Source organism: Aspergillus welwitschiae (genome assembly GCF_003344945.1).
Source record: "Aspergillus welwitschiae strain CBS 139.54b unplaced genomic scaffold BDQ94scaffold_51, whole genome shotgun sequence".
Lineage (NCBI taxonomy): Eukaryota > Fungi > Ascomycota > Eurotiomycetes > Eurotiales > Aspergillaceae > Aspergillus > Aspergillus welwitschiae.
In genome coordinates this window covers 179338-206438 of record NW_020798745.1, presented here as the reverse complement: position 1 = coordinate 206438, position 27101 = coordinate 179338, and the positions used below count along the sequence as shown (strand labels likewise).

General features: G+C 50.4%; 10 protein-coding genes across 10 annotated transcripts; 2 read left to right on the top strand and 8 right to left on the bottom strand.

The window, feature by feature from the left end:
* Positions 1-395: 395 nt before the first annotated feature.
* BDQ94DRAFT_175252 (uncharacterized protein) lies at positions 396-1036 on the bottom strand (the record flags this gene model as incomplete). The annotated part of the gene is made up of 2 exons (XM_026772481.1): positions 396-861; positions 918-1036. The coding sequence occupies 2 exons, from the start codon at positions 1034-1036 to the stop codon at positions 396-398; spliced, it is 585 nt and encodes a 194-aa protein (XP_026620962.1).
* A 1630-nt stretch (positions 1037-2666) lies between these two features.
* On the bottom strand, positions 2667-5311 carry BDQ94DRAFT_175251 (ferric reductase family protein; the record flags this gene model as incomplete). The annotated part of the gene is made up of 6 exons (XM_026772480.1): positions 2667-3783; positions 3844-3965; positions 4035-4090; positions 4149-4381; positions 4435-4811; positions 4862-5311. The coding sequence occupies 6 exons, from the start codon at positions 5309-5311 to the stop codon at positions 2667-2669; spliced, it is 2355 nt and encodes a 784-aa protein (XP_026620961.1).
* Positions 5312-6655: 1344 nt separating this feature from the next.
* BDQ94DRAFT_153130 (iron permease FTR1 family-domain-containing protein) lies at positions 6656-7623 on the bottom strand. The gene has a single exon (XM_026768085.1). It carries the CDS (start codon positions 7506-7508, stop codon positions 6684-6686), a length of 825 nt encoding a protein of 274 aa, XP_026620960.1. The 5' UTR covers positions 7509-7623; the 3' UTR covers positions 6656-6683.
* A 539-nt stretch (positions 7624-8162) lies between these two features.
* Positions 8163-10028, top strand: BDQ94DRAFT_184215 (multicopper oxidase-domain-containing protein; the record flags this gene model as incomplete). The annotated part of the gene is made up of 1 exon (XM_026774592.1): positions 8163-10028. The coding sequence occupies one exon, from the start codon at positions 8163-8165 to the stop codon at positions 10026-10028; it is 1866 nt and encodes a 621-aa protein (XP_026620959.1).
* Positions 10029-10738: 710 nt separating this feature from the next.
* Positions 10739-12647, bottom strand: BDQ94DRAFT_153127 (MFS transporter). The gene is made up of 4 exons (XM_026768084.1): positions 12419-12647; positions 11212-12324; positions 11034-11147; positions 10739-10962 (listed from the first exon to the last, which is right to left on the bottom strand). The coding sequence occupies exons 1-4, from the start codon at positions 12611-12613 to the stop codon at positions 10828-10830; spliced, it is 1557 nt and encodes a 518-aa protein (XP_026620958.1). The 5' UTR covers positions 12614-12647; the 3' UTR covers positions 10739-10827.
* A 329-nt stretch (positions 12648-12976) lies between these two features.
* Positions 12977-14809, bottom strand: BDQ94DRAFT_175247 (transmembrane amino acid transporter protein-domain-containing protein; the record flags this gene model as incomplete). Its single annotated transcript, XM_026772479.1, has 10 exons — positions 12977-13060; positions 13117-13232; positions 13282-13309; positions 13358-13555; positions 13606-13820; positions 13879-14022; positions 14073-14404; positions 14467-14539; positions 14589-14602; positions 14664-14809. 10 exons carry the CDS (start codon positions 14807-14809, stop codon positions 12977-12979), a joined length of 1350 nt encoding a protein of 449 aa, XP_026620957.1.
* Positions 14810-15409: 600 nt separating this feature from the next.
* On the bottom strand, positions 15410-17576 carry BDQ94DRAFT_153121 (uncharacterized protein). The gene has a single exon (XM_026768083.1). It carries the CDS (start codon positions 16989-16991, stop codon positions 15588-15590), a length of 1404 nt encoding a protein of 467 aa, XP_026620956.1. The 5' UTR covers positions 16992-17576; the 3' UTR covers positions 15410-15587.
* A 2205-nt stretch (positions 17577-19781) lies between these two features.
* BDQ94DRAFT_184212 (kinase-like domain-containing protein) lies at positions 19782-20657 on the bottom strand (the record flags this gene model as incomplete). Its single annotated transcript, XM_026774591.1, has 1 exon — positions 19782-20657. The coding sequence occupies one exon, from the start codon at positions 20655-20657 to the stop codon at positions 19782-19784; it is 876 nt and encodes a 291-aa protein (XP_026620955.1).
* Positions 20658-23549: 2892 nt separating this feature from the next.
* On the bottom strand, positions 23550-24893 carry BDQ94DRAFT_163250 (purine and uridine phosphorylase; the record flags this gene model as incomplete). Its single annotated transcript, XM_026769703.1, has 3 exons — positions 23550-23872; positions 23927-24017; positions 24057-24893. The coding sequence occupies 3 exons, from the start codon at positions 24891-24893 to the stop codon at positions 23550-23552; spliced, it is 1251 nt and encodes a 416-aa protein (XP_026620954.1).
* A 538-nt stretch (positions 24894-25431) lies between these two features.
* BDQ94DRAFT_175243 (uncharacterized protein) lies at positions 25432-26644 on the top strand (the record flags this gene model as incomplete). The annotated part of the gene is made up of 2 exons (XM_026772478.1): positions 25432-25600; positions 25653-26644. 2 exons carry the CDS (start codon positions 25432-25434, stop codon positions 26642-26644), a joined length of 1161 nt encoding a protein of 386 aa, XP_026620953.1.
* Between the last annotated feature and the right edge of the window lie 457 nt (positions 26645-27101).

The window sequence follows — 27101 nt, the reverse complement described above, 5'->3', positions numbered from 1 at the left end:
AAAAAAAAAAAAAAAAAAAAGCATGTAGGGCAGCACTTACTCCGGACAGTAGAGCCTGTATGAGAGAACTGGAGGGATTCCCAGTCAAATTAATCTGCTCCAGCGCCCTGGATGCCGCCGTCATGTATTTTGCATGGCTCATTTTCATATGCGAGCGCAACCGCGGCGTCAGTTGTGGCTGTCGGATCCGCGCCAGGAAGAAGATAGCTTTGACGTATACACACACGCGGTAGTGCAAAGAGGTCTGCCTATCCAGCTTTCCCTCAACCAGGGACAGGCTCATGTGCTCCAGCCCCTTGACCGAGACGTGGTCGGGCCAGTGTATGTGCTTCCCCGGCGAAGTCTGATGTACCATATCTGCTCTAGGTTAGGAGCGGTCCAGACAAAAGGTCATGTTAACACGAACGCTTCGACATCATGTAGTATGTCTCTATTGAGAATTCCTGTGTTGTCTCATCTTGTTCCTCTAAGGCCTGCGCGTGTCCTGCAGACGAGACTTTCGAATCACATGTCGCGGTTGAGAGCCTGTTAACCAGCGACAGTGCATTTTCCAACACGGCGCGCTGGAGCGAAGATAGATGGTCGCTGCGCTGCAGCTCTTGCTGAATGAAGCGCCGGGCTTCGTTCGCTGGCTGCATCGATGTGTCTTCTGCGGTGGCTGCCGGGTGAGCGGTGCTCTCGCTCTCTTTGGCTCGCGCGCTCCAACCCTCCGAGCTGGGAGCTTGCGAGGTTCGACCGCTTCGAGCAATGTGCTCTGCTTCCTCTCGCGGATCAAGGACAGGCTGCGAAGCGGGAGCACCGGGGTGAGGATTGAGAACCAACTGCTCAACCGACGAGAGCCTCTCCGACAGCCTTGCAATGCTGATGGACGGCGTATTAGGCGCAGTGAAGGATGCGCAGGAACCGCCCCGACTTACCGGGAAACCCTAGGACGCATACTGCGTCGGGGCCGTGTGCGACGACATTCTGTGCGCGCATCAACGCAGTTCATGCACGGGTCGTAACGGTCACATTTCACCTGTCCTGCCTTAAGCATTCTGTGGCAGTCGATGGATGGGCCGATGACTAACCTTTCTGTTGTGGCAGAGGTCGCACTGGACGGCGACAGCACACATGATTAGCCCCAAATCATATCGTAGACGACTTATTACATACCGCAGGCCGCTCAGGCACTATGTGGGATGCCATTTCCGGTCAAATCATGTAAAGCGGAGAGGCCAAGAAGAAGGTGATTTCGGACAGCCGAAATTCCGGCCAAAAGGGGTGATGGGGGGGCGGGCAGGAGGGAGTTAAAACGGCCAGCGAGGGAAACTTCGATGCCTGGAAGCTCCGCTGCTTGGCTGGCCTGACCAGTAGAAAGAGACTATTTTTTTTTTTTTTTTTCTTTCTTTTACCCGGCTTCACTACCTGGAGATGTTGAAATTTCACTGAAACAAAAAACACTGATGATTTTATTACATTACGTAAGTAATTTAAGATTCCAGTTTAAAACTTTAATTGGCTAAAATATGCTGAGATAGCGCCTGATAGAGTTAGTACTCTAATTTACAGACCAGCGTGTTTTATGCCTTACAAGGCCAAAGATCCGTTACACGAATTTTTAAGTTGAATTTACATCTCCCGACTCTACTGCCGGATGCCTACAGCGTCGCAGGTGGAGCCCTGTAGGGCTTGAAATTTACATATGCTGCTGGGTCGATGAGCTTGGTAAGTACCAAGCTTCCGACTATCCTTTGGTGTGGAGCCAATGACAGTAGACATAAATCATGCAACCCCGATGTGAGTACGAGCAGGGAAACTGTGTATGCCATCATCCATCATGATAACTTACAGCTATTACTTTCCTACAGTCTTCTCACGGTGCCTCCATCATCAGTCCACCTCCTTACAGAATTTAAGACGGCACGAAAACCGGCGTGGAACCGCCCTCAGGGCTGCTCCTCTGCTGTGTTCTGGCCCTCTTCTTCCCCTATCTCGTACTCCATGCCCATCTCCAGGGCCTCAGCGAGCAATACCGCGCCAAACAGTATCTCCATCCTCCAAACACCATGGAGACGAGATGGTCCAGACTTGAAGCCGCGCCAGTCCGTGGGCATAGGCGAAAATGTCATCGTAATGGCCAAAGTGCAAGAAGAGCACACCGAATGGGTCAAGGAAGAGGTATTCGAGTCGCTTCTCTCCCCATTTGCTTTGTCTTCTCAAGCACTAAATAACACACATTCTAGCTGGGACCGAGCCCTTAACATCATCAACTTATCCCGTGAGATCACCGCCGAACCAGGGCAGCTCACCACCCCAGCTCAACGGGGGCAACGAGGCAATGGCCTACCTCACCTCCCAGCAAGAGGGGTACATCAATCTACGCTGCAACTGAAATTCTGGGTGCAAAGGGTACTACCAGGGTAATCGGCATGTAACGGAGGGGATTTTTACGGAGATTTCCCAGCAGACGAGCACGCTGCCGCTGAACGCGAGCGAAGCCAGTCAGTTGAAAGAGAGCATCGGCAGTATCTATGATGAGCTGGTAATACAAAAATGGTCTACTCCCCAACAGATCACTCCCTATATACTTAGAACAGGGCTCTACTTTGCTGGCCAGCTTCAGGTACATGTTTCAGTCCAGATCTTCATTTTGTTCTTTTCATTTCACACTGCGTAAACGGCGCCTACCACCCATAGACCTCTTCAAAATACTCCACCCCAGCATACTCTTTCCTCGCTTCACAAACGGCCTGCCTCGCCTCGTTCGCCATCCCTACAGGCCCACAAACAAGGACAGCCACTTTAGCACAGCTGACTCTTGCCTCTGCAGCCGCCTTGGAGATAATGTCTCGAGTCGGAGCCCTCCCCTTCTCAACGACCCGCCCGCCCAGGGCCTCCCTATCCAAACCCTCAACTCCCTGTTCCCTCGAACAATAGAACCGCATCTGCACCGCCGTATTCCCCTCGAGCGCAGCAAGCTCCCTTTGACACAGCTCAGCAAACAACGCTGCCTCCCGTGCTGTCCAATGCAGATCGATCTGCTGGCTTCGGTCGTAGTCATCCCTGCCCTCCCCGTCTCCTCGAGATCCGCCGAGCAGATCCTGCAGATACGCCGTCGCAACACTGATCCCCGTCCCGCCCGTGATCATGACGACATGCTCGAATTCGCCCAGCGAGACCCGGTGTCCGTACGGCCCCTCGACAAGGAGGGTCGGGTGACATGTATACCCCGACCGCAGGCATTGCTCCTTCAACCGCTTCGTCCAGCCCTCATAGGGGCGGACATAAAAGGTCAATGTTGTCGGTGATACTCCCGACGTCGAGACAACCTCGTCTTGGTAGGGCTGGACTTGAATCTGGCCGCCTGTCGCCACGAGCTGGGCCGGAGCCGGAGCCGATAACGTCTTCACCTGTGGCCCCTTCTCCCCCTTCACACCCGCCAAAGGCATGGACACGGCCCCCTCCAGAGCCGGCGTTTTCACGCCATCCTCGGCATATGCCCACGAAGCCAGGGTAAATGGATGATTCTCCCACCCGCGCCAACTTCGTGGCTGGTACAGGTAATACACGTCGCCCGCCCGTGGAGTCCGCGGGACCGCGGCGGGTTGGATCTCAATGCGGAGAACGTCGCTCTTGTCACTGTAGCTGACGGTGCTTCTTGCCGTGCGAGACACTCTACGGCTTCGCACGTGGATGTTTGTAACGACTAGTCGGAGGAGGCGGGCGAGGCGGTCGAAGGACCAGATTGCGACTACTGGCCAGAGGTGCGGGGTGTATTCTGTGCCAAACTTGGAAATGTGGCTGTAGGGTTAGATGTTGTTAGTGGGTGTTCGGAGGGGTTGGAGGAAAGGGTAGACACACATGAATAAGGCGCAGACGATGACTATGGCGGAGAGGATGTGGATAATTAGGAAGACCTCATAGTAGCGCTTGCGAAGGGTGGCCGAGGAGAAGGGAATGAGGAGGGACATGAGGATTGTGGCCTTGAGTTCGGGTTAGTTATGATATTGTCGTGATGATGTGGCATGATGCGTGTGAGGGGGTGCACGTACCACAATGCCGAAGCGGAACCAGTTTGTTTCGAGGTCCTTGTAGTACTTGCTCGGGGCTGGGGCTGTTAGACAACATGGCATGGCATGGCCGGCGGGCTTGTGTAAAGCACATACAGTAGGCCAGATATTTGACGGTGTACGAGATAGAGTGCAGAATTGCATAAATCACAGTGACTCTCGCGAGATGCCGGTGGAAGAGGTTGAAAGTCTGATAGTCCCAGCCAGTTCCCCAGATGAAAATGTTGTTTCGTCCGGCAAAGAGCCACAGCCAGGGGAGACATGCGAAGGCGAGAAAACCGAGTCTGGGCCCCATGAACACCCAGATCTGGTACGCAAAGGTTCCGTTGCTGACAGTGTTAAATACTCCTTTCAGAAGAATCCATGAAGGTATGAGACTTACAAAGGATCGTCTCGATAGACACCACTGTGTATGCAAGCCAAGATAACGGCCAGCGACCAGAAGAAGAAGAAGGTCAGACCCTGGGCCCGTAAGGGTACGTTAAAGCCCAGAAGGCGTCGGTGGTTGTATCCCAGAGCGGGAGAGAGTATCAGATACGTATAGACAGTGTCATGAGCCCATCGAACGGGCGCTGGGATGATTTCTCGCCAGCGGCGTGATTGAGGCTTCTCGATGTCTCCGGCCTGGGCACCGGCACAACGACGGGAGAGGGTAGAAAAGACGTTATGAAGAACGCCCGTAAGGACGATAAAGCCCCAGAAGCCATGAATGCCCCAAGCAATGTTGATTGAGCTGCTATCTCTAGTCTCGTTGGCAGTCTATGCGGTGAGATTGACGTTCAGAAGATATAATGGGGCTCGACACTTACCACACTGCGCACAGCGCGCGAATAGTACGACTTCTCAAGCAGCACCGGAGTCGAAATCTCAGTCTTTCCCGCGGTGTCTGGGCTGATAACGGGCAATTGTTCAATGTAGGCTGTAGTAACGCTGGCTTCGAGGTCATCCAAGCCCGTCAGCGAAGTGCCAAGATTAGCACAAAGCTTATCCCAAAAGACAAGGCCTTGACTGTATGATGTTCCATGGCAGTATTCCACAACAGAGGCATAGATAGAGGTAGCCTCGATACCGTTGGAACATGGAGAGGCTGAGTTCGAGGCTTCTGAGCTGGTTTCATTCGCAGATTCCTGCCAGCTAAGTTCAGATAACGACTCGTAGATAGCATACATGCAATATTCAGCAGCATCGGTTGGTGAAAAGCCTTTGGCTACAACGTGCGAGCCAAAGGCGAGGGCCAAAATTGCCCAGGAAGGTTTCATCGCGCAAGTCTTTGTCTTCTACAGGGCCACAGTCGCTGATGGGAGACGCTAGAGCGGGAGGGAACAGACTATTATTCCTTAAGTAGCAGCTTGAAAATAGCTTGGCCATCATTTCTGTTGGCACCAGCATGCGTATCAGATGTTGTGGGCCCAGATGTCATTGTGTAAAATTCTGTGTTGCTCTCGGGGCGAAAGAGGGAGATTTACCGAGCCCTTGCAGGAAGGTGGGTATTGGTTCTGGCCGAGTGGATATCGTATTCCTTCCTCCAGATATTGCTTGATCGTGGAGTACTTGTGTTCCTGGGCCACAAGATTCGTTGCAGACTGAGAAGTATGTGTTACAGGCGGACGGGATCGACTACGGACGAAGCTACGAACATGACAGAGCATTATAATCATTCTACGCCGATGAGGAGCAAGAAAGTATGATGCATACGCGAGGCCAGGCTACAGTGGGATCCATTGCTCGCATCAAGTTGGTTCACAGTATGCAATGAAACGGAGACAGACGTAAGCCGGTAAAGCTGCCTTAATAGCCCCGTTTCCGTGCTTGGGTCAAGATCCTTGGCCACCCACGCCCGATTCCCGGCGAGAGCAAGACAGCGAGGCCATGGCAGCACGCTGTGCCATGCATATGCCAGTGTCGTGTGCCCCTCCGACTCTGTCCCAAGAGGGAGCACGGAGGTGCTGCCTAAATCAGATAGTCAGATTAGATTGATACCAGAAATCAATCATATCAATCAGTGAAGCTTTGCCCTAATAATGGGCCCCGAACTTCCGACGGCCGAAGCCCGACTGCGCTAGGAATCTATCGCCGAAGATCAGATTAAGGATCTCTTATCAGGTACCGAAGTCCGCTGTAACGCCCGAGATAAACGGTACTACGCGTGTAAAGCCCGACCGGTGTCCGAAATCATTCAGGGTCCGGAGCCAGCAGAAAATGATGACAAAATCCATCCACGATACAAGAGTGCCTGGACAGACAAAGTGGGCCTTTGTGGAGGCTTGGTTCTGAGCCAAGAGTAGGATTGGCGGAGTGTAATCAATTTCATGTAATACATATTTGTCAAATTTCATGTAACGGGTTGATATTGTGTAAGTTATCAAACACGCTAGTTTCTTCATAAATTCACCAGCTCTGTTAGGCTGGTGTCTACTCTACATTAACCAATGACAAGTCAGGATTAGCCCCTTTCTATTACTGATGTAAGAGATTTGTAGTAGTTGTTGGAGTGAAATGTAAGTATTACAGTAATGGCTTCCGAAAATGAAATTTCAACATGCCTACCCTAACCAAGAGCGCTTGGAGTGATGATTATCTACCCGGCCTGCCCATGGGATGGGCCCATTTTCAATTGCCACCCCCCTACGTTCACTTCAACTCCACTTGCACCGTCTGCTTCTCGACCTGTCCCTCGTTAAACAGCCCGTTTTGGGCCGCGCGCACGATCTCCTCCGAGTCCTCCTGCATGACGTCCAGCTTCGGCTTTGCATACCACTTGATTCCCGGGATTTTCGCCAGCACAATTAGGATCCGTTCGCGCAGGGACCGCTTGCCTGAACGCTCCTCCCAGAGCATGTAGGCAACACAGAGGAGGATGCAGAGCCAATAGGCATTGTACGAGATAATAGAGCCATACGTGCCGGTGTTTTCCCAGCCAAGGATCGCGTTAAACACATCCCAGCCGTTGTCGGTCTCGGCGTTGCAGCAGTTGACGTGCCAGACAGTCTCGCGGATGTCGTAGGAGCCCGGCCCACTGCCTTCCTCTGCCACATCGGAGCCAACCGCCATCTGGAACTGGTAGTACTGCAGATCCCAGATCCCCTTGGAGAACATGCCTGCCGCGATCAGGTACAGCACGCAGGTGGACGCGATGAGGAAGAGCTGGATGGACATGGCGTTGCCACCGCGGTAGATCAGGTAGCCGCACGTCACCCCCGTCAGCATTCCCGTGAAGACGGGCAGGGGGAATGCAGTGGCCGGGTAGCCGAGCGAGACGCCGCCAACGAAGACGACGGCCTCGACGCCCTCGCGCATGGTGGTGATGAAGGGGAGGAGAAACATGGCGTAGCGGCGAGCCCAGTCGCCGAGCAACTTGGACTTTTTGTGGTTCTTGCTCTTGTCGACGAGGGCCTTGGCGATCTTGACTCGCCACTGCTCTTTGGTCTTGTTGATTCGTAGCAGGGCTAGCCCCATGATCGTGATGATCACGGTCGCGATCAGATAGAAGATACCCTCCCACAGCTGTTCGGCATTGGACCAGATGTCATGGCCCAGGCCGTAGAAAACGCCGATAAAGACACCGCCGATGATCAGACAAAAGAGAATGCCGATGAGTGAGCCGGCCCAAACCTGGCGGACGAGCCGCTTGTAGATGGACTGATCCTGGTGTGGCTGGCCCAGACTCTGCTTGAGGAAGGAGAGAAGCACTGAGACGATGATGACTGCCTCGAGACACTCACGGAAGACGATGAAGAAGACCTGGACGGCGAAGACGTTGACCATGATTGCGCGAACAGGGAAAGAATGTTATGAAAGCTGGTTGAGCTGCAGAGGAGCTGGTTCGGGAGGGAGTTGATTAAATAGACCGGCTAAGCGGGCTTGAGTGCCTTTTTGGGCATCTTATCTGATGAAACAAGGATATGAGGCCCACCACGCTAGAAAATCTGCTTTTGGGGGGCCAATAAGCAGGGTCAAGCACAATCTGATATGCCCGGGCTCATTTGCCCAGTGGCTGAAAAATCCCGCTCCCTGCGCCCTCGTCGCCGGTATAAACCACCCTCTTCCGGAGGATGGCCTTTCGTCTCTCCTCTTTCTCTCACCCTCCCCGTCTCCCTTTCTCTCTCAACAATGCTGTCTTTCTTATGCTACCTACTGCTGGCGGCCAGCATGCCAGTCTTTGCCAAAGAAGTCGTCTACGACTTCAATGTCACCTGGGTCACAGCGAATCCTGATGGACTGGCTGACCGCCAGGTAGTCGGCATCAACGGCCAATGGCCGCTGCCCATCATCGAGGTTGATAAGGGTGATCAGTTGGTGGTTAACATGTACAATGGACTGGAAAACAAGAGCGCCAGTATTCACTTTCACGGCATGTACCAGAACGGAACTAATGAGATGGATGGGCCTTCCATGGTCACGCAATGTCCTGTACCTCCTGGTTCGAGTATTACATATAATTTTACTGTCAACCAGAATGGCACTTACTGGTATCATTGCCATACTGATTACTGTTATCCTGATGGATACCGTCAGGCGCTTATTGTCCATGATAACAGCTCCTGGTTTGCCAATGAGTACGAGGAGGAGTTTACCGTGACTCTCAGTGACTGGTACCATGAGCTGGCTATGGACATCAAGCCCGAGTTCATGTCGCTGTATAATCCCACCGGCGCCGAGCCTATCCCCAACTCATGGCTCTTCAATGATACTATGAATACCAGCATCGCTGTCAAGCCTAATACTACCTACCTCCTCCGCCTGGCCAACATTGCTGCCTTCACAGCCCAGTACTTCTACATCGAAGACCACCCGCTCACTATTGTCGAAATTGACGGTGTCTACACTGAGCCTACCACTGCAGACATTCTCTATATCGCTGTTGCTCAGCGGTACTCTGTTCTCTTTACTACCAAGGCCACAACAGACAAGAACTACCCTATTGTTACTGTCGTTGATTCCACCCTCCTTGACACCATTACCCCTGATCTCCAACTCAACAATACCAACTGGCTCCAATATGACTCCTCCGCCACCTACCCGCAGGCAAACATCACTGTCGCCGAATCAGATGACCTCGTTCCCTTCGATGACGGCACCCTGGTCCCCTACGATCACGTTCCCCTCCTTGAAACCCCTGATCTAACCGTCAATGTCGCTGTTATCATGGAAAACCTTGATACAGGCATGGGCTACGCCTTCCTCAATAATATCAGCTATACTGCGCCCAAAGTGCCTACTCTCTACACTGTCCTCTCTGCGGGGACCCTTGCTACTGACCCTACTGTTTACGGCGACTATACCCACACGCAAGTCCTCCCGCACAACGCCATTGTCGAAATCATCCTTAACAACCAAGACACCGGCTCCCATCCCTTCCACCTGCACGGGCACGTCTTCCAAGTCGTCGCCCGCTACCCAGCCATGGGCCCGGACTTCCTGTCCCTCGCCGACGCCACAGACCCCATCGCCTTCGACCCAGCCAACCACACCAGTTTTCCCACCTATCCGCCGCGCCGGGATACCGTCGTCGTCCCGCCAATGGGCTACGTCGTCCTGCGCTTTCGCGCGGATAACCCGGGCGTCTGGCTCTTCCACTGCCACATTGACTGGCACTTGATGCAGGGGCTCGCCATGACATTCGTCGAGGCGCCCTTGCTCATCCAAAATCGGCTAAGTATTCCTGCCGACCACAAGGCCGCGTGCGAGGCAGCGGGTGTACCGTGGGAGGGGAATGCAGCGGGGAATGTAGAGGACTATCTTGATCTGAAGGGGCAGAATAAACAGCCCGGTTGGATTCCCGACGGGTTCACGGCGAGAGGTATCGTCTCGATGGTGTTTACGGTCATCAGCGCAATTCTGGGGATGGGGGGGATTGTGCTTTATGGGCTTTCTGATCTGAAGTTTTCAAGGCAGGAAGGTGCTGCGGATGTGCAGGCGGCTGGGAGTGGAAAGGAGAGCCAGGATGCTGGGACCCAGGAGGTATATCAGGATTAGATAGCCGTGGTCTCTGTACATGGATCGTTGGCACCAACATCAATGTTAATCTTGCTTGGTTCCTGAATTTTAGAGATACAGCTGTCTGGTATGGTTGTCTCAGACAATATTGAACCTCTTGTTGTTGTCCTATACATTGGAAATGTGAACAAGGTACTTTCGTTTGGGTCTGGATAGGCGAATTTCTGGTGAGTTAGCAGCGCCGCGGTACAGGTCTCTTTGAAATGATATCCTAGGGTTTAGGAAAGCCTTTGCTGTAGCTCTGCAAGCTGCGGTACATAAGATAGTCGCTAATGTGAATATAATCATCCGTGAAATATTGGCGTCCATATCAGTGTCCATTATTCATGACTCCAACGCCCTTTCATCGCTCCAATCGGATTCCTCGAGGCTATTATAGATAGAAATTATTGTGTCTAGTAAATCTTTTCATATGAAGGCTTCCCAAGTCTCCGTCGCAGTTATTGTTGCGTCAAATAAGACATTTTTATTAGAGATGGATATTGTAGTTGGTCCATTCAGCATTATCAAGCTAATGATACAATATATTGAGATTTGAGCAGATCAGGATGTATGTATTTTATGACAGATCCCGTTCCGAGTAGGACCTGAGTACTAACCGAGACTTGACTGATGGTAAGGAATACTCAGTGAGCGACCTCTGAGTACCTTTATAAAAGCGTTGATTTAATAGGGAAAGTAACGTTAAGTGTAGAAAATCAAGTCTGTATTATAGCATATAAAGACTATATTATACCAACACATCACAGGTATCTCACCACACAGCACATTCAAGGTATCAATCAGTCGGCGCAAACTTACTCCACGACCGAATCCTACTCCCAAAGATATAGAATAGAATCGGCACGGGGAACAATATGGCTGTCAGACATCCCAGCAGCGTCATGGCCCACGGCACGCCCAGATTATGGAACTGCATCGTCAATCAATATGTTTATTTCACCAAAACAGCCAGTAAAGCTGTAGACAAGAGGGAAAACTCACCATGGGAATAGCAAACATCGGAAACCCCGCCCCCAGCCCTGACCGAAAGAAGCAATTGGCTGCAATAGCCGAGTTGGCATTGATGTTGTAGCAGTCGATGATATAGTTCAACCCCTATACCCATATCATTAGCACCCCACACACACCAACAACAAACATAGAAAAGAAGTAACCATACCTGCATAAAAATCAACAAAATCCCAGCCCCCAACAACCCCCCCGAAATGGCCTGCGGTACCCAAATAATGTGCGGGTTGCTCGTCCACCCAAACCAAAACATGCCCGCAGGCAACAACACCCCTCCAATCATCATGGGAATGAGCCTCTCCTCAGGAACAACATGACCCTCCCTCTCCAACACCTTCTGAAACCTCGTCTTCGTGAAGAACACAATAACACAGCACCCAAACACCACCCCAACGGCAATCGCAATAAACGGCAATGCGCCCACCCCCTCATTCCACCCTCTCAACTCCTGAAACGCAACCGGATACGCTTCAAAGCAAAGATACAGGAACCCATAAATAAACCCCATGTACAGCGTGATGAGTAACAATATCGGCTCCCGGACGAGCATCAAAAACGGCCTGATCAGATAGACAGTCGCAATATGCTTCAGATCAACAGGCATCTCTTCCGATCTAGCATGCAGTGCCCAATTCCTCGTCTCGAACCTCTTCCTCCTCGCTCTCCTTTCCAATAACGTCGGCCCAAATGTCTCCGGCACAATCAGGAACCCCACGGCCCCGAAAAAGAACGCCATGATGGCAGTGATGTACTCCGTCCACCGCCACCCGAGGTAACTCATTGTGATGAACCCACCGACAATCGGGCCCGCGACTGGCCCCACGAACGTAGCGCCCGCGAACACCGCGATCGCAATCCCCCGTTCCACAGGACCGAATAGATCCGCCAGCATACCGCCGACAATAGCCAGTGGCGCGCTGGCGAACAACCCGCCCAGAAACCGACATATCATAATCGTCTGGAGATTCTGGGCGACAGCCACCGGGATTTGGAATATGGCGAAGATGAAAAACCCCATGAAGAGGGGGGTTTTGCGGCCGTAGAGTTCGGAGAGAGGGCCGAAGAAGAGCGGGCCGAAACTGTATCCGAGAACGAAGAGGCTGGTGCCGAGGACCATTACCTCGTCGGAGACGTGGAATTGTTGCGCGGTCACAGTGGACGCGGTGCTGAAGACGGACGAGGCAAAGGTTACCGAGACGGTCATGAGCCCGAGAATTATGGTTATGAGCCATTTGCGGGGGCGGGGGAAGTTCTGAGGGTTTTCCTATTGTTCATAGTTTTGTGAGTGGTTAGGGTTCGGTGGTGGCGGTGGTTTAAGCTTTGAGTTTGGGGGTATAGATGGCATCGGGGAGACATACTGGGTCATCGGGGCCATCCCAGTCCACGATATTGGGGTCGGGTTCTTTGTCCTTTGTGCCTTCGGTCATGCCACCGTGAAGACGCTGTTTCTCTATGTCTTGGTCATCGCGCTCGTTCGGAAGCGTGCTGCTGGAGTGATGGCTGCGACGGGATTCTTCTGCCGGGGAGGCAGTTTGCGTGCGTGTGTCTTCCATGACGGATTGACAGCTACTATGAGCTCGATTTGATAATTCCTACAATGCATATTGTGTGAGCGTTGACTACTGTATTTATTGTTCATTATCCTAATGTATCTGGTGGGATGATGTCAAAGTAGACGGCGTATCCGACGGATCCGGCGACGTCATCCACGCTGGTGGCAAGCTGCCATATCGACGCTAGCTATTGGCTCACTACTTCTTTCACCCATGAACAGGTCATGAACAAGGCCTGCCTGTTTAGTGTACATAAGAACACCTCTGCTTGGACTGACATCACTCTATCTGTCGGTGCCTGACGACCTCTATTCCCTAACCCGACTCTCGGCTCTCGGCCCCAGATATCCGATCCCGGCTGGTTCAAGCATTGTTGGCGCATGAGAAGCTGCTGCTGCGGGGATGGTCGTGGATTGATTTTCCTGATACGTAGAGACCAAGGGCGCACTGTTTGATTAGTATACAGGTGATGTTATTGTGATGGGGATCGGTTGTATGCTTACTAGACAGCCACCTACGACTACTACCAGCAGGTTAAGACCGGTTAGCAAGATCTTGCGGCGCGACGAGGAGTATCGGCCCCAGTTCAGGAACAGCCAGAATATTCCACTCAGTCCATCTATATCATGGGTAAGTATAGTGATGGTTCTAGACTCGGTGGGACTCACATGTGAACCAACTGGCAAAGAGCGCCGTCTGCGACAGTTAGCCTTGTTCGACAAAACACACGATAGAAGAACCTACGATCAAACTCAGCAAATCGTTGAACACAGGGATTGCCTCAGCAATAATCCACGCAAGAGTCCACAGCACCAACCCAATAATCACCCACGTTCCAATCGAAACAAGTCCGCGCTGGTGCATGCGGTCGGTTCCCCGGAACAAACGGACGTAGATGTATTTGCATGCCACATGACCATTGATCACGCCAGCGATCACAATCTATGTTTCTATCAGCGTTGCATGCAACTGTATTCGAAGGCTAGGCTTACCGTCGGAATAGCAATGCCGTAGGCAATCTTGGACATCAGCGGACTGGTCGATCCCAATGCCGGTGATGCCACGTCCCTTCCGCCATAGCGGTAGATAACGACTGCTGAGATGGTGTACATCGACGTATCAATCCCCTGCAGCATGTACAATGTCTTGGGGTAGTCGGTCGGCGTACGCATTTCTGAGATGAATCCGAAGAAGGCCACGTGCCCGGCTGTGCTGGTTAGCTTTGTCTCTCTACTCAAAAAGGTTTTGTCATTTTTGTCATATACCGTATGCGAAGACAATGTTAGTGACAGCCAGGAAAGCTTTGTAGAATGAGTTGTCAACGATGGCATCAACACGGCCGCCACCTGGCTTCTGGATTGCGATTGCAATCATGGTGATCAGTACTGCGGCAATGATGCTGATGAAAGCTGTCATGGTCAGCTTGCTGCATTGACAAATATTACATAAATTAACCTACATGAAATCGAAAACCAAGACACCTTCTTCAGCGTCCGCGGCAAGGTGAAGGCGAATGACACCGCCAAGCCGATCACGCCAAAGACAATAGAACAGGTGCCATGATCAGTCAAGGTATTCATCATCACAGTGAACGTCAGAAGATGACTGCCCATGATAAAGATCAGAAACAGCAGTTGCGCAGTTCCCAGCACTTCGCGACCGATGCGACCCATCAGGACCTCACCGGCATCACCCATGCTGTGCACATGCGGGTACCGGAGTTTGAACTGTCCGAGGGTATAGCCCGTGTAAGTTGCCAAAGCACCGAGGCCAATGATGAGGATCACGGCTCTATGCAAGGCTTAAGTTAGCCACCAAGCCACCCTTAGTTGGTGATACCAATCATAACTCACGCAACCAGGCCAAGCGACGCCACGGCCGAGGGAAGGGACAGGATGCCCAGGGAGATTGTCTCTGCGACCATGACTGTACAGGCGGTTAGAGGTGATCTGTTGGGGATACTGGTATCTCATACTCATTGCACATTGCCTGAACAGTTAGCTAGGTCCGGACCGTAAGAGCGGATCTAGATGAAGGGATGAACGCTTACCACCAGGCCAAAGTGCGGTACTTCACCCCGCCGACACCATCGTGGCTGAAAGGATCCTCAGTCCCAGTGGTGTTTCTGGCACCGGCGGGTTTCTCTTGCTCGGCGAGCGGGTCTCCAGGGTTATTGATCGCACTAGGCGGCGACATGGTAGCGATCGCAGGTGAGATGCAGTGATCACCGTCACGGACAAGCAAATGAACCAGCGAAAGGGAGATCAGTCACAACCAGACAAACGATAGTAGTGATGATGAGGGGAGGTGAAAACAACAGAACAACACAGAACTGAAGATGACTGACAGAAAGGAGACAGAAGCCAACAAGACAAACTCTGCAGACAAACACAGGGCCCTGCTGGTAAGGGCCCAGGGCTCCTATTATGGGGAGAGCTTATCCACTTAGCTCAGCCAGGATTTTCATCTGGTGAATACATCCGATTGGAGTGTCATCTCACGTCATCCTAGGATGCCATCTGGAATTCTGGGGGTGGAAATGCGGGGGTTACATTCAGGATCGAACTATTCGGGGAAAGCCGAAGGTATTCAGTGCCTCTATCCAAGCATATCGCGGATTACGGCGGACGAGCGACTACAGATGACTTGTAAAGTTTTCGGGGATGTTCAGAACCTATCATGTAGAGCCCTACAGTGTCAGAACGATGTAACCCTCCCATCCAATTTGGCCTCAAGAATTGTGGATGTCGAAGCTTTAGTCCTACTGCTGAGTAAGGTATTTGTCAAGCCAAAAGTAATCGATTCAATGCAATCATTCAATTCGCAATAATTCCAAATCATGTAAAAATCTAGCTAATCAACGCATTATTCCAAATCAAGAGACCGAAAGCAGTTGTCTATGGGTATTGTGCGCAACGTAAGTCTATCATCTATCCTCTATCTTCTATCATCGTCTCGGGTCGTATCAATGATGTTATGCTTCTTGCATCGTCGCCAAGCACACGCGGTCGCGCACGTAGAGTTCAATCCCAGCCTCGGCACAGGCACGGTGCAGCGGCTCTACCGTCTGATACACCCGGGGTTTGATCACTTTCTCGCCGGCGGCCTCCGCCGGCTGGTAGCCCGACGCGTCCTCGTCCTCCTCGTCATGAAAGAAACCTTCAACATCGAGTCGTCGCAAACCCTTGAATTGAGTCTTGCGCTTGTTAAGGACCTTTTGCAGCTGTCCAACCAGCATAGCCAAAGAGTTCTCCTTGCAGCCTTCCACATACAACGATTCGACCGACGCTGGAAGCACATCGGTGAGTGGACACGACGGTTCATACTGGTAGCGAACATCGAGCAGGTTGGGCAGACGGATGCGGATATCCTTCAACGCAGTGAACTCTGTCAGAGGCCCGAACCACTCGTCATGCGTTTCGTTCGCTCCAGCAATGGTGAAAGGCAAGTGGGTGCCGCAATTGTCCAGCCACAGGGTGTGCAGGCTGCTCTTACTGCTCGCAAGGGACTCGAAGAATGCAGAAGGCTGGAACCCCTCTGCGAGCAGGTGTGAATCGGAATGCTGGTACTTGAACGATTGAAGCGAGGAGCATGAGGCGATCAGGCTCTGCATGCCCTGTGATCCGCTGCTCGTATTCAGTGTAATCTCAGCAATGGAGGAAGAGCCGGCCGTCGGTTCCTCAGCAGGTCCGGTTGGTTCAGGCTCATCGTCGCGTGGGCGGGTAGACTCAACCACCGAGTCTGCCGAGAACGCCCGCATGGATGGCAATTGAAAGAAAGGAAGGACCTGAGAAGGCAAGTAGCTTCCTCGGCTGTCTTCCTCGTCAGCTAAATGGCTCAGCGACACATCGCGCAATACACGGAATGCCGGCTGGTCGTCGAAGGGCTTCTCTCCCCTCACTGCCCGCTGCATCATGCGGTCCAGGTAGACATTCTGCTTGGGGTATACCAATTGCAAATGCCTCAGATTGCTCGCCAGCGGCAGGAGAAGCGCGATCCAAGCCTCTTCAACATTATCCCGGAGATCCTGCTCCCATTTCGTGTGTTCTTCAGCGGTTTGACTGAGGGCGTGGGCCAATTGGGCAAATGGCGCCAGGTCTTCGTCGGAGAGGGGGGAGGAAGGAGTGGAAGTGGATCTAGGACACCAGTCATGGAAGTCTAAGGTGCGAACCGCCCGAGCCAGCTCGGGACGACGGAGTAGAGCTCCCAAGAAGGAACGGGTCTGGGAGCAGTCCTTCAAGGCTGCTGCTTGGTAGACCAAGCGCAGGAACAGGTCGTGAAAATGACGGCAAACAAAGAGAAGGTTGTAGCGGTCCCGACAGTCTTCCACATACTCCCCGACCTGGAGGAGAATGTCATTGGGAAGTGGGAGAGACATAGTGAAGGGGGATCAGCAATTGAAACTGAATTCAATGCATCTGGGGGAGCAAAGCCAAGGGAGCAGCCACCGGAAGTCCGGGGGATTTAAGGGTGGCCGCACACGTCGATAACCTAAGATAGGGGAACTGAGTTTTGCAAAATCCACAGCGTTGGTGAACTTTGCCAGCCTTAGGATGGGAGCCGATCCATCGTGCGGGCCAATGGACGGCAGCTGGCGGAAGGGTCGTGGATCACCAGTGGCATCGGTTGACCTGCTCCATCCATGGTTGATCCAGAAGGGTTCCATAAGGGGCAATGGAGTCCGTATCGACACAACCCATTGTCAACCCATCCACTACAATTATTTGCTGCGAGGCATGACGTGCCACCGCTGTGCTGTGTCCTCCCCACTGCGGATAGCATCGTCGGGTTCCGCGGTTGTAGGGGCGAGAAAGCACCGAATCCGTTGCGAAGCGGAGATCACAGTCGCGGGGGAGGGCGCATGGACGATGGCGGTGGAAAATTCGATCACGGTGTGTGTACCCGCAGTCGCTTGTCGCCACCGCCATTCAAGGCGCTGACGGGCCGGTGGAGTCGCGAGACAGAGGCTCCATCGCGCGGGAGGGGGCAATGCTGATTCTTATTTTGCCGGAGGTGCAGGTGGTGGAAAATTACCCCTCTCGGCTGTTCCATTGCTGCAGATGGATGCATTGTTCTGCAGCCTGGGAGTCTGTGTCCGTTGCGTTGACGATCGTGGTGATGTAGATCAATGGGCAAGTAGCCTCGTCGCGGGGTCACCACAGTCCTCAGGAACGTTCAATCTCTATGGAGGTACAGGTGTAGAGTAGAGAGAGCTGTAGGCTGTAGTAGGAAAAATGAAGCAGTTGCCCAGAGCTGCCAAAGAGCAACCAGCGGTATGACGGGGAAGCTGTGAGGACTGGAATTCGCCGATGGAAGAAACCCTCGACTGCCTCCCCTCAATCCCGTGATGTCACATGCATGCGATCTACAGCCCACCCTGTACCCTCCAATTGCTTTTGCAAAAGTACTCAATGGCTTTCTAGCAGAGCAATTCACATTGAATGAATCAATCATCACATCAACATTGCAACCAGCCATGACCCTCGTGGATCCGCGATTCGGCAAGCTTGCTCGATCGGGCGAGGCGACGCTCGGTGGACTCTGGCTTTTCGCCATCGGTGGAGCTCGGCGGATCCCCGATTGATGAATTCTCCCCCGCCGATGAAGCGGTGTTTCGGATTTCAATCCTTCGAGGACCTGCTTGGCTGGAGCTCAGATGGACAGCTTTTACTGTTATAGATGAGAGCTATTGAAATGGCTTCTACTAACTCGAGGAATGCATCTGCTACCAATAAGGTGTCTATTGGTACCTCAGGCACCATAACCCAAAAAGTTACCTGCAAGATACTCACGGAGTATATTCGGTCTTCAGTCAGGAACAGAGGTATATGATGACCGGCTCCCTTTTGGCTTTCCCGACTGCAACCTGATTAGATCCTGCACATGTGTTGTTCGACTAGACATGCAGCTAGATAAGTGTGTGTGCGGTAGCTTTCGCTTGAATGCAGATCCACCCGGTCTACTTCCTCTTTTAATCTCAGAGATGTTACTAAACTCTCTACCCATGCCATTAATAATGTTGAATAAACAGTGCTTCTATTTATCTCGCCAGCTGCGGTTATGGCGCTGGACATGTGCTAGGATCCATGGGATCATACCATGGCTTATACCTCGCTGCACGAGATGATGAAGTGATGGGTATCCATCAGATGCCAACACACAATTAGATGATCAGATGTGTGTTAGCATTTGGCTGGTCCGCACGATAATCGAATAATCACAATACTAAATAAATTACCCTCAATCAAGGTCAATCGGAGACAGACCCCCGTAGTCTTATGAATTCATCGGTCAGTTCATATGGCTGCCCTCTTCTCACTTTCTCGCAGCCCTTCCTAAACGGGTAGAAGCCGATGTGGCCTCACCGATACTGGCATAGACATAAGAAGTCGAACCTTGGATTATAATATTGAACATCACTACTCACTGTTTCTTGTCTACTTCCATATCAAGAACATCATGTGATGCCTACGATGCCACAGCATCTCATCAGATTACATAATATTTTAATCAGCACCTCTTCTCCCCGCACATCTCCACCAACCACTGACTCCACATACGATTACTGTCTCGTGGGTGAAATCTCAATATAGATATAAATCACTTTGCCCCATATCTGTTGGTGCGGGTCTAAGAGATTTGATTTCTTCCTTCATAATATGCAACTCACTGCTCAGTTATACCTTCGAAGATGAGGAACCCTTCAACTGGTCCTTAAATCATGACGCAAACTTAAACAAACCATGCCTGTACAGCTCTTTCTGTCAGTGCGGCACCATTCGACATTATAATGACTAACTGAGATTAAAAGCAAGAATTCGACTGAGTTAGCTTTTACATTACGCGTCTATGCGGACTACGAAAGACCAGTGTGAGGTGCTAAAGTTCGTTCACAAATACCAGAGTATAACAGCTACAAATCAACAAGTGACTGGATGAAGGGTCAGATTACTATCTACTGAAGGGAAGGAACGGTGTTGAGCTGCTAGGAGCCACTATATTTTGTATTGGGGGACATCGCCACATACCCGGCGTAGCGAAACGTATTCTCCTTAATCAGGTGTATGTTCCCTCGAGCTTTCCATTCCATTCTTGGGGCTTACGACTATGCTTTCAGAGGAACTAGCGCGACCAGTATCATTGTGAAAGTAACATTGTATTGGGAAGTCTACGCAGAACTGATACTCTCCTTGTGCTCGAGAAGAGCCGTTGCCCTCTCATTCCGGTTGGGGTACCTTGTCAAAGACCAATAATCCAACCACCATTCGCGAGCCTCAGATAAATCAGGCATGTACTCCTGCAACAGGTCCCTCCAATCTCTGTCCTCTTCCCCCAGACCAATCCCAGCACAGGTAAATTCCCACCAGACCGGAAAATACCCCGAAGCCTCCCAGTCAAGTATGCCAGTAAGACTACCATTCTCGACCATGATATTGGCAGAAGTGAGATTTCCATGCGTAAATGTATACGGCGCTGCAGACGGCATGCGTTGCCGAAGTCGCTGACGAGTTTCAACAGGCACATGTTCAAGAGCCACCTCCAACTCGGCCCAAAGGTCGTCGTCAGACGCCAAAGGGCCGTGTGGAATACCATGACCCCTTCGGAAGAGAAAAGTAGAATATATTGGCTTACCCCCAAGGGACTCCATCCGGTTGGAATGCAACTCGCGAAGTTGCATTAGATAGTCGGCAGTTTGTTTGGCTATACGTTCCTTATCATCCATCTTCATGCGCGGCCAGAGGCTGCTGAGGGGGACGCCGGGAATCCGCTTCGTCAACACGAAGTAGTGCCCATTAGGCTCTTCCCAATCTTCAACCACACTGGGCACTGGGATCGAGGTATTTTCCCTCAAGAACCGCAGATTCTCGGCTTCAAAGTTGGGTGCTTGATTAGAACGTTCCTTCAAGATCAGATTCGAACCCAAGGACCATACGCCTCTGTCGCTCATCGCATGGATGATCTTAACGTTACTTTCGTAGCGGCAACCCTCCTGTCGTTCAGGGGACCAGCTGCATGCTGAACAGGGTTTTGAGTAGTGCTGCATGTCTTCGGAAGAACAAACAACAGAAAGCGACGAAAGCTGATTGTAGTGAAGGATTGGCCAAACAACGAATGGGAGAGAAGCAGATTCAAATTATTGGCAATGAATGAACAAAAAAACAAAGAGATTCAAGGGAAAAGTGTCTGCATTTAAGCCAACTTATTATGCCATCAGTGGCCAATTGTTAGCGGCAATACTCAGCAATACAAACAAAAGAGACATTCAAAATATGCGAATACTACGACTAGCTAGTATATGTTCCAATTCTTGTGCGGATGAATTCGAGAAGCTGTGAATGTCCCTCTCGGCACGTCTCCGCGCCCAATGGTGTCATGAGCCGGTGATTTGCGGTCGTCAGGCGAATAATATTTTCGATAAATCGGCATAGTAGATAAACATCATCATATGAAGCAGTTATTATTATTACGATTTTACGTGTATTACAATTGCTATTTCTCCAAGTGCAAAAATTGAAAATAGCGGTTACAAAAGACTAAGAACGGAACATTGCGTATAAAGGAAAAAATTGTCAGCAGTATATGGTAACTATACATAGAGTAGCAGTGAATAATACAGACTAAGAGATAAGAAACCAAAGTTATTAAGCTGTCAATATTATCATTTTCTCGTAACCTTCCAGGTTCAGACACTGACTAAATAATACTGGCACTGACTAAAGACAGGTGTAGGTTATAGGGTTCATATTTGATATGTGAAGAGGATCCGGCCAATCTCACATTCACGTAATCTTATCAGGGATGCATGCTCTGAGTCTTAATCTTTTACCGGTTGGCCTAGCGGTCATTCTCCGGAGGATACACAACCTGAAGCTCACCAGGCTGGATCTGACAACCAAGACCCCGAATTTAATCAGCTACAAACTAACCAGCTATATTTCGAATGGCTAGATTTCTATAGTATAACTAGGAGAATAACGAGGAGAAGTATGGGCTACGCTGCAATCTTTAGTTCAGCAGGTGTGGTGCAATCCTCGCCAGCAAATGGCACGGTTCCTGGTATTCTGGATCCTGATATCCGTACTGCGATCTGCTATGCTATTCACAATAACCTCACGATGTTGCAGATATGCCGAGGACTATGATCTAGGGGATATCGAGCAATTCTCTTTATTAAGCAGGTCATCGCCAGGACTAAACTGCAAATAATAATTGCTAGAAGATTCCTTCCGCCGCGCCTTCTTCAGATAATTCAAGCAGATGATCTATCTCAAGATCAACCATTTTCAATTGGAAGCGACGATCGAGTAGCGAGACTACTATAGTCCAACGAAATTGCTACTTTATATAATCATTCGAATCAAACGTGTCAATCCTCCAATTGTCGCTGTTCGAAGGAAGAGTGGGAAGCGGCGGCGAAGGAGAAAAGATAGTGAGGGAGAGGGATCGACATTGTACGATAGCACTGTATATAAGGGTCCGACCTGAAGAAGATATGAATCAGCATCAACGTTAGAAAGTCGTAAGTGTATTATTATTCTTGTCTTGCTCCTTACTGGTTTACCTGTTTATATCTTTTCCGTTCCGCATCTTCTCCTCCACTACAGCGCAACAATCTCATCGTTTCACTGCCTGCAGATCCGCCATATCTCTATCACACTACATCAAGCATTTCTTTGCTTAGAAGCCCTCTTAGAAGGGACTGATATCCACACAAGAAACATCATGATGGCCAGAACTCCAATGCAGAAGTCAAAATAAAGGCATACACACCTATTAAAGCCTATCTCTATTTTTTGTTCGTATCTCCTTGGTGGATCACACTGGAGGCAAAGTCGACGATTACGTTCTTCGTGTCCCTTCCAATAATCACGCATTACTGGGTGGCCGGCAAATTTAACTCGGGGACGGATCTTCAGACAGCGGGGGCAGGCGAAGTGGTTTTCATTCCTTTTCTCAAAGGTTAGTATACATGACGATGAGAAGTAGCCAGGGGTTTTTTTTGCATAGATGCTTTACTTTATCCAATTCTCTGCGACGAAAACGTAGGATAGCTTCTGTTGCGAAGTCATAGGGCTTTGGACTTGCACAATAGACCGGAAATATTGACTTGTCTGTGACAAAACCACTAGAGAAGGATAGTCAAGGTACTCGATGACTTGAATCTGCAGCTCAGGCAGCAGAGTCGTAAGGCGGTCCATGGTGGGAATGCTGTCCTTCAGCTTGGGGTTTGAGGGATGATTAGACATCGCCGGCTATTCATTCCTTTTTATGCTCGTCGACCGCCTATACCCCGCGCCTAATGACCTAGTAGTTACTTCATGTCCCATAGCACTCTGTCAGTAATAGGTAATTTAGCGTAGAAAAAGAGTAAAAGCGCTTTTTGATTCTAGTGGAAAACTATTCAAAGTATTGCACCCTTGGGCCTTGACGTCACCCCCTGTTATATAAATTCAAAGAAGCCACAAAATACCGGTATCTCCATGTCAGGGGTATATGGAATTTTGTTCGCAATATATTCAGTGTACTCAATAGCCTCATTGTAGGATTTGGTAGATGAAATGTCCGAGCTGGTGGTACAATAAATCGTATAAATCAGTGATTTCAAATTGAGGCTGCTTACCGTAGGCCCGCAGCATGTTCCGCATTTCGAGCTTTACGTACCGGCTACCTGGTTTGTAGATAACTAGAATACAATAGCTTTGGCTTTATCTACATTCAGGGCCTCGCTTGACTATTTTTCTTACTTTCGGATCAATAGTCCATTATAAATCACCAGCACTCTTTTTCCGGGCTGTCAGATCTTCTGAAGCTCTGAAATGACCGAGATATCAACGTACAATTCTAGCAATACTTATGAGTCCGAATTTTCAAAAGATAGACGACAAGAGAAAATTGCCAAGAGAAAATGGTCTCTGGTCTCTTGAAGCGCTCGAATCTAGCTGCCGTAATCTTCCACCGATAATCCCCTTAGAAGGGAGTCTGGAACCACTCCGTTGTTTGTCGCAAGCCTTTCGGTGATGGTTCTGTGGAGAGCTACGTTTCGCGACGCACTGCCATTTTCTCCGACCAAAATATTCCATCTTTGTGCTAGTCTCTTTCTTGCTCCGGGCGATGAATCTAGATTCAATATTTTGAGCAAATCAACAACAGAATTTTGCCAGTCCATGTTTGGTTGTCCATATTCGGCGGCTTTGCTGGCCAATAGAACTTTCAAATTTTCTCTGTTCATTCTAGATTGGTCCCTTATTTGAGTTCCGTCTGAAGAGTGTGAGAAAATGCATTTGGTCAGGTAAGGAAGTGTGCGGTACTTACAGCTGATCGAATTGCTCCCATCTAAACATGCTAGGAGTTCCTTTGCTGCCGCCGCAGCGGTTGCTGCTGCATAACCCTGCCAAACGTCGTTCTTGTCGGCATTTGCCCAGTCACTGATTCATCTTATCACTGCAACTGGTAAGGTATTCATCATTCCAGCTGCTTCCATTTCAATCGCAATGGCCTTGTATTCACGGGCTAACTCGTCGCGTAGATCGGCGGACTTAATAACACTGTTCCCAGATAGAATACAGCCATAGTGGAATAAAGGCTCACGTTGCTCTCCAAATGACCCACAGAGGACATTGGCTGGTGCCACGAATTGTTGAGGGAAGTTTGTCCCTTTGAACCTCTCGAGGTTTAGCTTGAATCTTGTAGGCGTCTCCTGGGAAGCCCGGAAATTGGTCATTGCGGAGCGTATATGCCGATCGGGTGCATTCTGCCATTGCTTGAGAACGATCTTCTCCGGCTCGACTTTGACCATATCGTACCCTAAAACGCCGGAGTTGTTCTCAGTTGGAGTAGCGATCACCACATCACCTAGGCGCAGATCATGCCCATATCGAGGTATACCTGCACCTACACCAACGAGGAGGCCAGTCTTGACGTTAGGCAAGTCACGCTGGACCTCCGAGGCCATGTAGCCGGCAACACCAATTCCGATTTCTCCATCCGGGAAGAAAGCGATTGCAACGTTGGTCCTGCCCATTCGCCCAAACCTGTAGCATAGCTGTTGGCCTCTATTCGGAACAGGACTCACGTGGTGTTCGTCTAGCATGAGGAGGGCAGCGCTAGCCTCAAAATGTAAGGGAGCGAACCATACTACTGTATAGTCTTCCGCAGTTAGACAAAGGGACATATTCAGAGAATCCGCTGGAAAAATTCTATGGAGAGAAAAAGGAGCGATCGGTGAGCTAGCTAACTTGGAAGCAAGTATGACACGCTTATAACAATCGAGACTCACCATGAAAAGGGTGTTAGCGCTATTTTTTTGCTGTTATCAATTCATCTGCACAGCCCATTCGCTTGGAAATGATAGTACCCTGCCCGAGGCGTAGATGGTCTGCGTGTATATCTTCTTGCTGTGTTGGCGCGAGTAGCAGCGCCAAACGTTTGATAGACGGGAAACGAGCGCTATCTCAGCCGAAGGTATTGTACAGCCTTGTGGTCAAGCACAAGGCTGAAGTGACGTAGCCTTTCAACGCTTGCATTTTATACAATAACCTACTAGCTGATATCAAGACAGGGGTCTAGAGGGGGTGAACGTGTCATTATTTCCGCCTATAGGTCTCCCGGAGCCAGATAGGGGCCATTGCGCGCCAGCAAACAGCAGAAAGGCAACCCTCTGAGGCTCAACAGATCATGATATATATGAGGGAACATAAGAATTCTTGCCTGGCCCCTGAAGCCGCTTAGAAAGGCATATTATCCATATACTTCTTTCAGCTTGCTGGCCATAGACACAGCCTTCCAACCACAGGGACACTCTCCACGCTTACCTTACCATGGAGTCCAACTCAGCACGCAGCTCTAGATGCCTCCAGGCCATACGGAGCAGAAGTGGCACCAAAGCCAATGTCATTCTTCTGGTTGGCAGACTAGGCGCCGGGAAATCCACATTGACCGAGCTTATCACGGGAGCCGAGGGGCTGTCAAATGGCGGAATCCACTCATGTAGGTCTTCATTTTGAGCAAGTCAATAGAATCCCAAATTGACTCTCACAAGCGACCGATCTGTGTCAAATCTTCGATACGACTATCAACAAGGAAGAGTACTTTATCGTTGATACACCTGGCTTCGAGCCTAACAACAAAGGGGAAATATTCCTTCAAGTTACGGAGATGTTACAACAGCTACAACCAAACTCCATTTTCGGTATCTGGTACTTGGTCAATAACTATACCAGACAAGACGGGTTTGACAGAGAGATGGTAGCCTGGTTGACGGCTTTTTGCGGTCAGTCATTCTGCCCAAACGTGACAATCGTGACCACCTTTTGGATAGGGAATGGTGCTATGCTAAGGCATCAGAATGATAAACTCCAGCAGCGACTGAATGAGGAATGGGCCCAACTACGGTCATGGGGAGCTCAACACTATGCCTTTGGGAGGAATTATGTCGATGACGTTCCTCAGGAGAGTAGTATTTCTCTGTTCGAGCCAACTCAAAAAGAGGAGCTAGAGCAGCAAGCCAAAAGCATGGTTACACGTTACTGTCATAAAGAATCGACAATATACCCTCAGATACTTCGGGAGCTCGGCGAGCCACGACCATTGCACGGTACCAGTGCTGGCAGGATATTCCTCCCTCCAAGTCAACAGGCACCGAGAAGTGCTTCGGCCCAGGATACGGCTGCATCAAGTAGTGCCTCAGATGCTGAGCCACATGTACCACGACAAGAAAAGGAAGAACCTTCATGGTGGTCCTTCACCATAGAGGCATTGCGACCTGTATTCGTGAAAGGATCGAATCTGGCAGTGGATGCAGCTATAGGATATTTTACAAGGAGTTCCGTGGTTCATGGTGGCCCTGGAGGCTCCAATCTCGATCCACTTTCTTCACGTGATACAGCCGTGAAGTATGGTCGTTCCGGCGACTTCGATTCCCGAGCAGGATACTATAATTCATGGGGTATGAACTCCCAGTACGGGGAATTCAAAGGTACGGCAGAGCAAGGTGATGCTCTTCGCAGAGAGATGCACAAGAGATGGGGCTAATGATATGCAAACGTGTGATGGATCGATTTGACGCGGAATTTCAAGTTTTTATGTTTGATAATGTCCATAAAGGACTTTTTAGTGTACGAGATTACGTGCGTCGGTGGCTAGGCAGGAAAGGAGGATGATAGTAGTGTCAGGGGCAGATCTTCTATTCAACTGCTTGATTTGATTATACGCAAGAGCATTGTTTTGACCTTCCAAGGGCCTCCTTATTCGGGGCAGTTGACTCTATTTCCGGAAGGCGTCATCCTTAAAAATCAACAGGCCAGATCCCGGATTGATTTATCGTTCGTAGTCAACGCGCAGCGGGTATCAACACAGTTTCAATCAGAGGTCTCCCCTAGCGAGGCATATCATCAACTCTTCGCTAGCTTCGCGACCTCTTGCTACGCCCCTCTCATCAACAATACTGATCCCTCCCATTTCAACGGTATAGAAATAAACAAAGCCGGGC